At 33.2% G+C, this 14495-nt stretch overlaps 1 protein-coding gene across 1 annotated transcript in view; it reads left to right on the top strand.

Annotated features, from left to right (window-relative positions):
* CSMD1 (CUB and Sushi multiple domains 1) overlaps window positions 1-12428 on the top strand; it is a 1073346-nt gene extending 1060918 nt beyond the window's left edge. The window contains exons 66-70 of the mRNA XM_062489724.1: window positions 781-942; window positions 1976-2088; window positions 2844-2931; window positions 9481-9613; window positions 12269-12428. Of these exons, the coding sequence (XP_062345708.1) occupies window positions 781-942; window positions 1976-2088; window positions 2844-2931; window positions 9481-9613; window positions 12269-12428 (656 nt within the window). The remainder of the gene's footprint in view (window positions 1-780; window positions 943-1975; window positions 2089-2843; window positions 2932-9480; window positions 9614-12268) is intronic.
* The last annotated feature ends 2067 nt before the right edge of the window (window positions 12429-14495 follow it).

The following is a 14495-nucleotide window of genomic DNA, read 5'->3' as shown; positions in this document are numbered from 1 at the left end:
ATTAGTTAAACAATTTAAAATACAACACCTAATACCTAAATATTTTTTTCTGTGTAGAGGAAAGATACCAATCATATCAAATAAATAGAATATACACATATGCTTTTCCAGTAATTCATGCTTTGTTTTGTAGGATCTTTACTTCAGCTAGTTCAAACTGCAGTTGCTGAGAAATGGCAGTTCCTTTTAAATCAAAGAAGTTTCATTCTTTGAAAACTTCACTGTTCATAGGTGCAGTAATATTGTATGAAAAAAAGCTTCAAAGTCTAAAATTGGCTGATAAACTGTACCAGAAATTCAGACAATTCAGTTCAATATTCATTTGGTACTCAGTTGAAAATCTCACACAGTGCTCAATAGATCCATGAAACAAAAGGGATGGATTAAAACAGTGTTTCCCTCCAGGAATCTGGTTTCAGAATAATATTATATTTATTTTCCTTGTACCTTAAAGGTACAGAGCTTTAGGGGAAGAGTCTATTGTTTTTCATAGTCTTGAGGACATTCTTTGAATCACACAGGCTATAAAGTGATTATATTATAGGCAATTATTTGGAAAGGTTATTAAATATTGATAACATATTCATTTAAATATATTAAATATTATTTTCTGTACTGTTGTTAAAATTTTTATTATAATCTGTCCTTAGAGCAGTAGAATGATTGTCTAAAAAAATTATGAGCATAAGTATGGCTAAAAAGATTGTTATTTCATTGTAGTTTACATCTCTGTTTGTTTCTTCTCTCCCCTCCCTTCCCCCCACCCCCCCTTTTATTTAGTTCCTTCAGATGTGTTTTTTATAAATTCACTGTGGAAAGGGTTTTATGAATATTTAGGAAAAAGACAGCCTGCTACTCTCACTGTTGACTGGTTCAATACTACAAGCAGCAAAGTGAATGCCACATTCACTGAGGCTTCCAACATACAACTCAAACTATCAGGTAGGTTCAGAACTTGGTGGTAAAGAAGGTGTTTTGTTTTTTCTTTTAATCTTGTCAGTTTTGATGCATTTTCATTCAAATGGAAAATAAAATAAAAACTTTATATTTTTTGCTAAAAAAAGTTATTTTGCAAAAGAAAAGGTTTTAACAAAAGGGTCTGCACAGGCTTCAGTCTTTCATATGCATTCACCCATCTATTTAAGCCATTATGTTTTCAATAGATATTAAGGTAGGTTTTATTAATCTCAGACTGTTGGATAGCATTGGTGTGTTGAACTCACAGGAAATACTGAAGTGGCAGACAACTCATAATACAGGCATATTAATAATTGTACCATTGGAAAGCTCAATTAATCAATAGTGATTAATATCTATCTTAAAACAATGTGGTATTAATAATGGCATAGCATAAAATAGGCAAATATAATTAAATAATATCTCAAATTATGCATACCTTATAATCAACATCATGCCTTCCTTTCTGCAAATCTAACTGTGAAGTTCAGTTTTAGTCTCTCATCACAGTTATATTGAAAAGAACATTATCAGCTATCACCATCTTTTAAGGTCAAGAGTTCAGAGAGAACTGCAGTAGTTTCTTGCCAAATAGGAATTTTCTTTCACTGCACTACTGATATCTACTGCAGTAAGATACTGTTGTGATGACAGTAAAATCAATTCTTTTCCAGGTCAAGGAAATTCCAGGAAAGGAGTTCTATTTGTATTCAGAAATATTGAAATACTGTATGAAAAAAAACTGTTCTTACCCTGTTATGTATAAAATTAAACAATACAAACCTATCTTTGCATACTTTTATCAAGTATGATGAAGCAAAGGATGAGTTAAATAAGATCAAGCCATTACAGTACTTTAAATCTTGAGGTTTTCCATGCTATGAAATTCTTTTATTTCAATATGTTTTCTAGAAACTCTTTTAGTTTTAAATCAATATAATTAGATTTAAAGAGATATTTGAACAAACTGTTTGAAAATTTGTTTAAAAGGTATGTCTTGCATCCTTTATTTTAATAGGTGTTTACAAGAAGGAAGAAGCCCATTTGCTCTTGAAAGCTTTTCAAATTAAAGGACCAAGTGACATATTTGTAAGCAAGTATGAAAATGACAACTGGGCACTAGATGGTTATGTAAGTACACAGGCTTCTGTGGATAAAGATGATTGAAATTAAATTCCGAAGTAATTTGTGATTATCTATGTAACTGCATCAATTTTTTTGTACTACAAATATGTTATCCAACGCTCTGGATGTCAGTGTAGGGATTGATTAGTTTTTTCTTTAAAAAAAAAAAAAATATTTACTAACTTCTATCTGCTGTGCTCTGATTAGAATTTTTAGTTTATGAAAGGGAAGAAGGAGTGAATCAGTATATTTTGCCATTTTTTGCCTTGTTTCCTTAGATGAGAGTGGGAATTTTATGTTTAGTAATATTGTCCTTTTTTGGTTTGGTAAATGGTTTACTGTAGAAAAAGTACACCTAATCTTGAAGGAAAAGAGTGTTTAACTTTTTGCATTTCTTCTTTCTGCCTTGTCATACTTTCTGTGGAAAATAGTTTTAAATCTGACAGTTAGCAGTCTTCTATATCAGCATACTAATTCAATTATGAGTATGGCATTTTAAGAATTTTTAAACCCCAGAAATATACGCTAGATATTTTTTAATCATTCCAGGTGTTATCTTGAAACTTTGTTCAACACCATTACAAATAAATAAAATATTTTAAATAATAAAATATTGTACAAGCATAGAAAATTCACTAATATTTTAAAGGCTAAAAAGTGAAGGTCTGGGCTCCATATCTATTCTAATACAGAAAAACAAATAGCTAAATATTGTTATTTATTAATTTCAGATTTTTTTTGTTTGTTTCAACATATTCTAGGTATCCTCAGGGCTTGAAAGAGGAGTTTTTACCTATCAAGGTGATATACATGGAAAAGACTTTGGAAAATTTATGCTCCAAAGACAAGGTATGTGGTTTCATAGATCTTCAATATGTATCATCTTTTGGGGTCTTGCAGGAATTAATTCAAAGAATTACTCAACTATCTAGCTGAAGTAAGCATGTTTATTTCACACTACTCCTATTAAAAAGATGCATATTTGAAATAAACAGTTTAAATCCTAATTTAACTCCGCTTAACATGTTACTATCACAGGCTTTCTAGTGTATCAACCTAATAAGTAGAGCATGCTCTTAAAGAGAATGCCCTTGGAAGCACTTGCATTTCTTTTTGAAAGTACCAGGGATATCATGCAATGCAAACACATTTCTTGCTTAAATATGTAAATTGTAGTCAGAAACATATAAGAAATTAAAAGGACAGAAAAAAACCCTAATTTTGACAGTGTCATTTGGAGAGTTCCTGCTGCTGGTGGATGTTTTCAGAATATATATGTATTTGGACCAAATTTTACTTCACTGCCAAAAATATTAAATGTGTGTGAGTAATGTATTACAGCTATGGACTCAAGTTCTCTAGCAGCTGGTATAAGTTATTTTGCTCATAAAATAGTCTTATCATAAAAGCTGAAACATTTACTTATGAAATATTCACTCATAAAATATTTTTGGGAAATACTAAGTGTAGGCATCTGCACTTCCTGATCCTGGAACTACGGCAAAGTGGTGAAAGCATGGTATGTACACAGAAAAGTACTGGTCTAGGAAGAGGAGACAGCCTAGGCAATACCTCTATGGCAGACTGTATGTACATTTTATAAATTGCCTTGGTTCCATTTATTTCACTCATGCTGTACCCAGTGCTCTTTAGTGTTCCATTGACTCTCTTGTACGTCTTTGCTCTATTAAGTACTGTAATAGCAGTTCTGCTGTGGATTTGCTCATCTTGGCCATCTCTCAAATAACTAAGTATGTTTAGTGTCTAGGGGCAGAAGCCCATATCTTCAGAGTCCCAGCCTAAGAACTGCCAAACACTGAAGCCAAATGCAAGTTCAATCTTCAGAGTAAACTTGTGTGTGGGACAGATTACTTGTCTGCCTCTACTTTCATGTAATCATTACTACTGTAATATCTAAGATGCTTTCGCTTTCTGATTTTCGCTATCACACTGTAAAAGTAGAACATCAACATTTGCTCAAACATCTGTCTGTTAAGCAGCGTTTGGTATCTTGAAACAGTAAGAATGTGGTTTGTTGTTTTTGTTTGGGGGGGGGGCTGTATATTTGTATTTGCTATTTTCTTAAGGTTAGAAAATATATCCATGGTTTACCAACTACCTAAAAAAAGTTTGATTCTACATGAAATTGATAACTCATGGTGGTCAATAAAGAATAAGCAGAAAATTAAACAGTTACAGAATTCTCCAGTCAATGCATTTTATAGTAGTGGAAAACATTGTCCGTACCACCCTTTAGAGCTGTAATCAGTTTGTATAAGGCTAGTAAGGAGCTGCAGTGTCCAAGTTAGTCCTGCATTCCTAGACCACTCATCTTCAGCTTTGACATCTTGGTAGAGGCTTGCTGCAAATGCAGATACCATCTCATTTACAAGATTGCTAAATAGACACTGATTTTCTATAAATTGCTTATTTTCTATTGAATAATCAACAACTAAAAGGAAACAGTAAATTTCCATCCAATATAGGTCATATTTGTCAGTATTCTCTTATATTCAAGGGTAATTTTCTTTGTTTTTTACATCTATTCTTCTCATGGATATTCTGCTGAGATGATGATCTCATATATCCTCTGTCTGAAGACTTAACTTAATATTTCTGGGTTTTAAGTTAAATTATTTTCTGCTTTAGAGTAAACCAAAAGTATGCATAAACTGGTGCATATACAAGGCAATATGAAGTTCTTCATCTGCAAGTAAACTTCAAAGACAGCGTTTATGGAGAACTACTTGGTTAAATGGGAAAGACCAACAAATTTGATGAATCGTTTTCTATAACACAATGCTAGTCTCAGTGGGAATCACAGGATCACAGAATAAATATTCTAAGTTGGAAGAGACCCAAAAGGAAAATAGGAAAATCATGTCCAACTCTTAAATGAATGACTCATAGAGCAATCAAACACACAATGTTGGCATTATTAGAACTGTGCTAAAACTGAGTATGCTCAGTCTTGGAAGTTAATGACATGAAAACCGAAAGAACTTTTCTTTCTTAGTACTTTTTATCTTCTCTCAGAAACTATTTTGGTTGTAGCCTTAGAAAACAACCCAAAGGATAAAGAGATTTGCTATGTCTGTTTAGACAACTAGAGCTGTACCTGAGCCTTCTTAAGAGGCCCAAGTTGTGACACCAAATTATTTATCCTCTTTTGCCAAGCAATCACTAATTTCTGGGGAATGTTTTTCTGTTAGGTTATAGCAACTTGGTTTCTAAAGGCTGTAAGTCCGTGGCTAAGTTCAGTTTCAGCAATTGCTGAGTGCCTATGCCTCAACACTAAACTTCTAGGAGATGTTTATTCTAAAACCTTGTTCATTTCAGTCTGGACACTTCTTTTACAATTATATAAAAAGGTGGCTTTGAAGAGAAGAGAAACCCACTTCACAAAATTATTATTTTCCTATATTTATTTTCTCTGGAGAAATACACCTCTCTTTTAATTTTTCTTTCCTCAAAGTACTTTTTGACTTGTCTATATTGACATAACATATTAACAAAAAATGAAACATGCATAATTAATTTGGATCTGTGTTGTGTTAGATCAATGGCTGTAGAATGCACATCCATTACTGGAAATTAATCAACTCCTAATAGTGTTGAATATCATGAGACATGTGAATTTTAAATTTCACTCTATAAATCATCTTTCCAGATCCTTTCATGCAACTTCCATCATTCACGAAGAAACTCTACATCTAAACAGGGTACTGAAAGCTCCAGAGAAAAGAGTTGTGTGTAAAGCTAAAACACAAACAGATATCTGGAATAATGAGCTATGAAATTGCATGGTAACACACATCTACACCTAGTGAGGCACCTATCCATTGAGTCTTTGCTATCCAGCAGGTTCAGTCAGGTGAAGAAGTTCCAGCCTATGTTGTTCCTTGGAAGCTGCTGAATTACCTTCTGTGTTGGTATTCTTTTCTTTTAAATCTTTGACTTGCTAACCAGCCTTGTCTCAGAAATTACTCTTAGGCATGTAATTCCACTTAATCGTACATGGCTTTTGCTATCACGCTTTCTCTGACTTGAACAGCATTTCTCTTAGTAAAACTGAGCCATGCTGTACAGATGCCCTGAGTAACTGAAACCAGTAAGCTGGGAATCACAGGAGAAATGCATATGGTAGATCTAAACAGTGATAAGAAAATGTTCTTAATCACAGAATCATGGAATGGCTTGGGTCAGAAGCACAGAGTTGCCACCATGAGATCAGGTTGCAGAGAATTTTCTTTAAAAAAGTATTATTTTCTATTAGATATAAATGCCAATTCTTTTCAAACACCTCAAGAATAAAAGTACACAGCTTGTACATTAATGATTTCACTGTGTGTTATCAAAATTTGAATTCACCTGACTGCTGTTGTTTTAGGAGACCAAAGCCCTGTTATTATGTGAACTGTTAAAAAAAACCCCTGAAAACATTTATAATCTTACTAAATATTCCTCTACTAAATAACATATTTCCCAATGACAAACTATGTCTGTTTTAATGAAAAGTAAATCAAATTATCTTTTGCATACATTTTGTGTGTGTGTTTGTGTGTATGTTTAGGTATTTCTACTTTTCTGTTTTCAGATGTGGTACCAATCACTACCTTAATTTGGGCAGTACAATGTGCTTTCTGTTTCTTATCATGATAATGCTGTAATAAGAATTGCAGTTAACATCAGGATATGTCTAATCACAAACAGCTCTGAAAATTAATATTTTAAGTAGACCAGACTATGCTGAAGTTATACTGAGTTTCATAGATGACTAAAATTCAGATTATTCAAAACTGCAATGAAGTTTCTTTTCCTAATGAAAGGCACATGCAATGCACAGTCTGAACCTGGTCAAATCCAGGTCGGAAAAAAAATATCAAGTCACTGACAAAAATGTTGTCAAGTTTCGTTATCTTAAGTGTTGTACTTCAAAAACTGTAGAGATAGAGAATATGTGGTTACCTCCACTAGCAGTTTTGAGTGAGGTATTAAATGTGAATCAGTTATCCAACATAGATAACTATAAAGAAATTATTTAAGTCTGAATTTGTGACTGTTTTTAAATTTTGAACTGCACAACAGTTTTTTTAATTAACTAAATAAACGAAAAAGTTAATATTAAGAATTGTTTATCATGAATTTTATAATTTTTCTGCTTGTACATTAAAATGTATCTATCATATGTGGCATAATAGGTATTACATCTAAGTTAAGACCTAATTGATCACACATATTTCTATTTTGAAATTTGTGTAAGAGTTTGCATATTGATTCCAGATTTTTGTTGATAGACTTCAATGAATTTGATCATTACCATATTTTTGATTAAATACTCCAAATAATTGTAAAAACAGCTGGAGATTGTGGTGGTAAAGGATGAAGAAAGTGGTAACTGAATGTGCTGACATTTTTGGGATTCTTAGAGTCTGTGGCTTCTAACCAAATAAATACATTTAAATCAGTGCTTCTAAAACTTGTATTAACTGTTGAAACTACAGCAGTTTGTCTGTCTTAAATTTAGACAAATTAAAATATGTCCAGTAAGTGTACAATGCAGTAAAAATACATAAATTTACACCAAGTGTATTTCCACAGCTTGAGTTTGGGACAAATCCCAAATATTTTTAATAAAATGGTTGTGTCCTAACAAAGTTAAGAGTAGTGTGATGCAGGTCATAAGATTACCCCAACTACCACAATAATAGGTTTATTACTTTGAAAACATTTTCCTTCACCAGTTCTGCAGAGCAATACATAGAGAACTCTAAAACATGACAGAAGATGAAGGCAGGGAAAAGATTGAAGCGCAATATTTTTTTGTATTTTAAGTGATCAAATGTGACAATACCGAAATTCCTAGGGAGGTCAACTTCATTCTAAAAGCAACTTATTTACTTCCCAAAATGTAATGCACTTTTTAAAATCAGTTGTGCAAAAGGTATTTTAATGTTAACAATTGAAACATCTATGGTTTAAAGAGATCTCTTTAAAGATATCTTCCTTAAAAAATCTCTTTCGTCTTTTGCGTTGAGCTTGAACCGCAAAAAATCATAGAAACATAGAATGATTTGGGTTGGAAGAAACCTTAAATATCATCTAGTTCTAAACTGCCTGCTGTGGACAGGGATACTACTCATGAGATCACTTTGCCAGTGTCCCATCCAATCTGATCTCGAACACTTCTTGGGATCATAGGAGAATTATTAGTTTTTTCTCTGTGTGGTTTTTTTTTTATTATTTTTTTTTATTTTTTTATTTTCTCAGTTTTTGAACTTAGGTGTTTTAGTAGACTGGTGAAATTAGCATAATGGCCATGTCTCTGCTGTATCACTGGTTTGCATTAGAGTCCTAAAAATACCGATTGATGCAGCTGCTGACAATGAGGGAGTTGTAGTGCTTAAAACACTCTCTACTGGTGGTTTGGAGCATTTCTGAGAGGTAAACAGCAGTGCCTCCTGTTCTTCTCCACTCTCAACAACAGTAATAGCCCAGAATATCAAGGACAGCTATCTGTCCAAGCCAAATCCTTTCTATACATTCCCTCTGTCCTGGTCCTTCTTTCTTGAATGGGATCTGTATTGCTTTCTGACGAGCTATGAGTTCAAGCTGGCAACAAGGAGTTAGATCTCAAAAAACATTTTTTTCTATGAAATTTTCTTTATTTTTCATCATAAAATTGTCTTCCATCCTTCACAATATGAATTAGCAAGGTGGTCAACTATTTAAGCAACTTAGTGATGTGTCTCCTTTTACTGATGAAAAAATGTGTTCTGCAAAATGGTTTACAGTCCAGGTTATCTTCCTGTCCACAGCAGAAGGTCAGGGAAGCCGTGCCACAGGCCTCTGCATTTGCATTCTCTGCACTGCTCTATCCCAGTGCAAACAAAGCTGCCAGAGGAATATGGGCACAGGTGCAGACTTGGGAGGCAACTGAGCCCAGCAGAACCACTGTGGTTTATTGCAGTCACCTCAGTTTCTCCTTCCTTTTTCTTGTTCATTGTGGTCTTGCATTGCTTGTTCTTTCCAAGCTGAATATTAAGACTGACAGAATACAGTAATTTTGGAGAATTAACTTGTTTTTCAGAAGTTATATGACTTAACTTCATTCAATTGAATAATGATCAGTTTATTTAATAATTATTTTACTTTCTGAATACTATTTTCAAATAATTTTGATAGTTATTGATATATTATGATGTGGTATTAATAATATTTACAATATGATTCTGCATGTTACTTATTTCAAGTTTTTAAATAGAATTATTTCATCAAGGCACCATCTTCTTCAACTCTTGAATAAAAAGAACATCAGTAGCTGCATAATATGGGAAGTTTATTTCTCTGCATAGATAATGTGGAAATTTTATTTCTCCTCCTTCTGTTTCATTTCAGGTCCTCTAAGTGCAGACACAGACCTTTCAAATCACTATTATGGTACAAACAGCAGTTCAGTTGCAGCTGCAATTCTGGTACCATTCTTTGCTCTAATACTATCAGGGTTTGCATTTTACCTCTACAAACACAGGTATTGTAAATGCTATTTATTAAATAATTTAATAAGCTTTTTGGTTTGATTTTGATAGGTAGCTAGAGAACACAGTGCTAAAAGCTTTTAAGAATATCTTTTCTCTAGAAAAACAAATATTTCTACTAATTCCCATGAAGAAGTTCAGTGTAGGGCTGTTCTTAATGGTGTACATTTTGAAAAATGAGTTGCTCTGTTAAGGAGCAAAGATCTATCAACCTTCTTGGGTCGTTAGGTTGAGTCAGATTGAAATCTGAGGTCACATGTTCTATTTTTTCATTTTAATGCTTTATTAAATTGAATGTAGCTTCTTCTTCCAAAAAGCTTATTATTATTAATTATACAATCTGAAAAATACATAAATCCCATGAGGAAACAGCCCATAATATGATTACTTACAGCTAGTGATTACTGTACAAATTGGCATCACTTCAGGTCATATGAAAGTTTTATATGTCACTAGATAGTAGAATAAATCCAACAGTGTTGTCTGAAATCTCATTTGAAGGCAGATATCTTCAAGATATCAGAAGATACGTATCTTCAGAAAATTTGTTCTTTCTGAGAGCTATTTGCAAAATAGTATTTAACAGGAACATGTTTTGTAAACTTTTGTTCTATAATCATGATCCCAAGAGTATTTTGTGATTGCTAAAAATCACATGGACAATCTGAGGTCTACCAGTGCCCTACGATGCAGTAGAATTCCTACCTCAGCATTAGGTGATTTAGGGGAAAAAAAATTGCCATGGGGCTTGAACTTGGGAACTCCAGTTAAAATGATCCACATCCTGAAATGTAGGATAGCCTTTTGCTGACAAAAACTGCTCAAAAAGAGCTGTCAACTATGTCTTTAAACTTGGTATTTTAAGATGCGTTTCTGATACCTACAGGTCTACATTTTCAGACTCCTGTTCTCCTGTTCTGCAGTGGTGGGGGGAGTTGGTGGAGCATCATGAATGCACAGGCATTCGGATCTGGAGAAGAGATGGAGTGAAAAGGGAATATTGCTTAGAAAGAGGAAGCAAACACATTAAAAAAAAAAAAAAACATATTTTGTGACATAGGGATATATTTTGTAGCTTATCCTATGAAATTTTTAATGCCCTACATGCGCAGTAGAAATACATCTGTATTTAAGAGAGATAAAACTCATTCTTTAGACCAGCAGCTATAATCCCCCTGTTAATGGTATGGCTGGTGCAGCATTGCAGGTCTGCCTAATTTAAATGAATTATATTTGAGATAAGAGATATTTCTCATAACTTAATATTAGAAAGGATCGTTTTCCTTTTCTTCTATTTTTAATGAATTACTTCCACTAAACTACAGGTTTTAGAGGGGATATCAGTGTCATATTGCCTTCAAAAAATTAACAAGCTGATTAGTGAGGTAAAGTAATTTTAGGTCAAACTTTATTATTTTCAAAAGAAGGGATATTCTAACAGAAAGAGAACAGGATCTATAAGTTTTCAAGGGACTATCTTGAAATAATATTAATGATCAGAGTAACAACATGAAATTTTCAAAATGATACAATGGTAGTTATGCTCCTAGAGGCTCTCTGTAACAGAGAATTTGAAGGTCTTAGGGTACAATTTTATGGATGTTTTTGCTGTGCCTATCTCAGACTAACATCATCTAATAAGAACCAGCGTTGTTAAATCTTTTTTACGCAGTTGTACCATTTATCTGACTGACAGGGATTACTTCAGGAATGAAGACCGCAACTCAGTCTTTCTGAGCAAAATTACAATATATTTAATTACTTGTACTTAGGAAAGCTCCTAGTTACCTTCTATGATTTTTTAGTAGTTATAAAATGAAAATAGGCTGAAAAAATGTACTTATCAGTAACAGAATTATTTGCACTTTGTCAATATCCATTAGTCATATCTTTGAGTGATAGCTTTCCTTATCTGCTATCCAAAACAAAATAATTTTGTAAGAAGAATTTGACTTTCATGATTACTTTTCTGAAGTTATATAATGATATATTTATTAAGGACCAAGCACTTACATTTTGTATACTTTTATCTCTGTTCTTGCCTTATTGCTATTCTATGTATAAAACAATATCCTGAACTTCCTTATTATATTTCTTTAAATACTTCTAGATACAAAGAGATTTAAGTTTAAAATAATAAAATATAATATCATAGGATATCATGTTACTAGATGTATTTTCTATGTACTAGAAAATCTGCACCAAAAAAAATCTGGTTTATTTTTCATTTAATGATTGGCTTCATATGTTCTAAAAGAGCTTTCCGTAAAAATGTGAATGTACTTGAAATTTTGATATCTCTTTCACACTGAGAAAACACTACCAAAAAGAAAAGAATGGTTACTTTCACTATCATTTGATACTGAATTGTCAACATTTATGTGAATATCAGTTAGGATTTGATAAATCTGATTACAGGTGTGTGAACAAGGTTTTTAGCAAAGTATTTATTGTTGGAAGTATTTATGGAGGTAGAAAGACATGCTGTGGGAGATCTACCTGGAATAACTGGAGTTGCAGACACTCACCTGAAGGTTACTACCATAGTGTAAGATATTATGGACACTTGGTCTGGTATGTAGACTGACTGGAAATATTAGTATATCTATTATTGCAAATGATAATTTCCTGTCTTTTTTTTCCCTCAGAACAAGACCAAAAGTACAGTACAATGGGTATGCTGGACATGAAAACAGTAATGGACAAGCTTCATTTGAAAATCCCATGTATGACACAAACTTAAAACCCACAGAGGCAAAGGCTGTGAGGTTTGATACGACTCTGAACACAGTTTGTACAGTGGTATAGCCTTCAGTGCCCAATATGACTGATTGATAGCCATACCTCTGATGGACAAGCAGTAATTCCTTTGGTGCCATATACCAGTTTCCTTTCTCTTGGCTTTGCTGCTGTAATCTTTAACATCTTCTGTCAGCCTACATGCAGCTAAATTTTCTGGTAAAAAATGTGTCAGTCTTCGGGGGATCAGACAAAGAATATTTTTTCATCTCAAGGTTGGATCAAAATGCCTGGCTGCATCTGCTTCAAACCAAGGCACACTTTAAGGAAGACTGCCAAGTCATGCCAATTTGTCATATTTAATGCCTCAGACTTTCATATTTGTATGCGGCTGGATGCCTTTCAGTGCATTCTTCTGGGCACTTGGATAAATCCTTTGAGTACTGTGACAAATGAATAGCACCACAGATTATCTCTGGGAATATTCTGAAGAAATAAAGCTCTCTTGAAGGAGGAGACAGCCTTCCTTGAGGTTGCATACACTTGCAAATGCTTTACCATGGAAATCTTGGTAAAATTAGGAAAACTTACAGTATATTTTATTCATAGGGCAGTTTTGCCAATTCCCCAATCAGCCGTTAATATCACAAAGTAATAATGCACAATTTTTTTTGCACTAGGGTGTAATGGCTGACTGAGTAAGATACTGGTAAAAATATACAGGGTTTCTACACACTGTCCATTGTATATAGACATTCACTCACTCTTTGCCAAGCAAAACATTCCACAAAAAATTTACTTGGAATATTAAATTGACCCCCATGTTTAGCACCTCTTAAAATCTTGTGCTATAGAAGATAATGTTTCTTTTGTCAATTTTTGACTAAATTTCACTGTCAACATGATTACAAGTCACTGGAGACTTTCAGCCAGAACAAGAGCCCGTTCCTAAGAAATTTTCATTGCTACTATTGTTTTCTTCTGAAATCAGTCATCAATCGCCACTGTCAGTACCATACTATTTAACAGCAGGGGGGTTAGCAGCTATTGCTGCTTGCCATGTACAAATGTGAATAGTAATTTATTTTAGATAGCTCATAAAGCCTGTGAGCCCGTGCTCATAATACAGTCTTCCCTTTTGCATTGTTTTTCCATTTTCCTTTAATATGACATCATTTTCTGATGTTACATGGAACTAAACCACATTACAGTAGCATAAAAAACCCAGTGCAAATTGTTCATAAAACGTGGTCATTCAGTTTCTACTTTGAACAAAGAGAAATAGTCAACTGTCTTGGCTTTCTGTTTATTTTAAAATTTTTAAACACATTTTTTTTCCTTACTGCTTTTGTACTTACATTGTTTGACAGAGACATTTATACATATAAATGTTGAGTAATCATTAACATTTGAATAATCATTTATCAGACTTAGAGGTTTTATTGAATGAAAACAAACAAAATGCCATTGGGCAGATTAATTAAATTGAGTTTTAAAATTAGTACATTATAGTAAATACTGAAGAAAAACCTGATTTTAGTAATACACAATGAGTTGAAAAAACAGGAAAGTTGTTTTGCTTTTCTTCTAATTCAGGGCTGGTTTTTTTCGATGCTATTGTCTAGTTTTAGTTTTCTGAATTTCAAAATGTCCTATTGTCCAGTTGCTATCTAAGCCTGTTGAAAAGTTTTTCTGAACTCCACATGTTTGTAGATCTGGCTGTTGTACACAAAATAAAAAAGTAGTATACGCCCAGTAACAGTTTTTCAGCTAATGTTGCAGAAGGCAACGAAAATTTCAAAGGTAACTCTTGGTCAGCTTAACAACTACATCTGTTAGATGAAAAATACCAGCAATATAATACATAATAATTGTAGGGCCTACAGTTGTTATATTCCTCATATGAGCAAGAAACTCTGAAGAAAAAATAATTAATAATCCTTTCCAGTCAGTTCCTTGTTCATTATGTTAGTAGATTTTTTTTCTTTTTTGTTTGTTCTGAAGTTATTTTGCAGTAAGTTTCATTTAGCTACCCCATTTCAGAGCCCTTCAAATTTCCTGAGAAATTACAGTTCTCAGACAAAAGTTGCTGTCCTGATCCTCCCCCACATAGAGGAAGTTGCTTGGCAAATGAAG

Source organism: Cinclus cinclus, chromosome 3, assembly GCF_963662255.1.
Source record: "Cinclus cinclus chromosome 3, bCinCin1.1, whole genome shotgun sequence".
In the NCBI taxonomy this organism is placed as follows: domain Eukaryota; kingdom Metazoa; phylum Chordata; class Aves; order Passeriformes; family Cinclidae; genus Cinclus; species Cinclus cinclus.
This window is presented reverse-complemented; position numbering and strand designations above follow the sequence as displayed.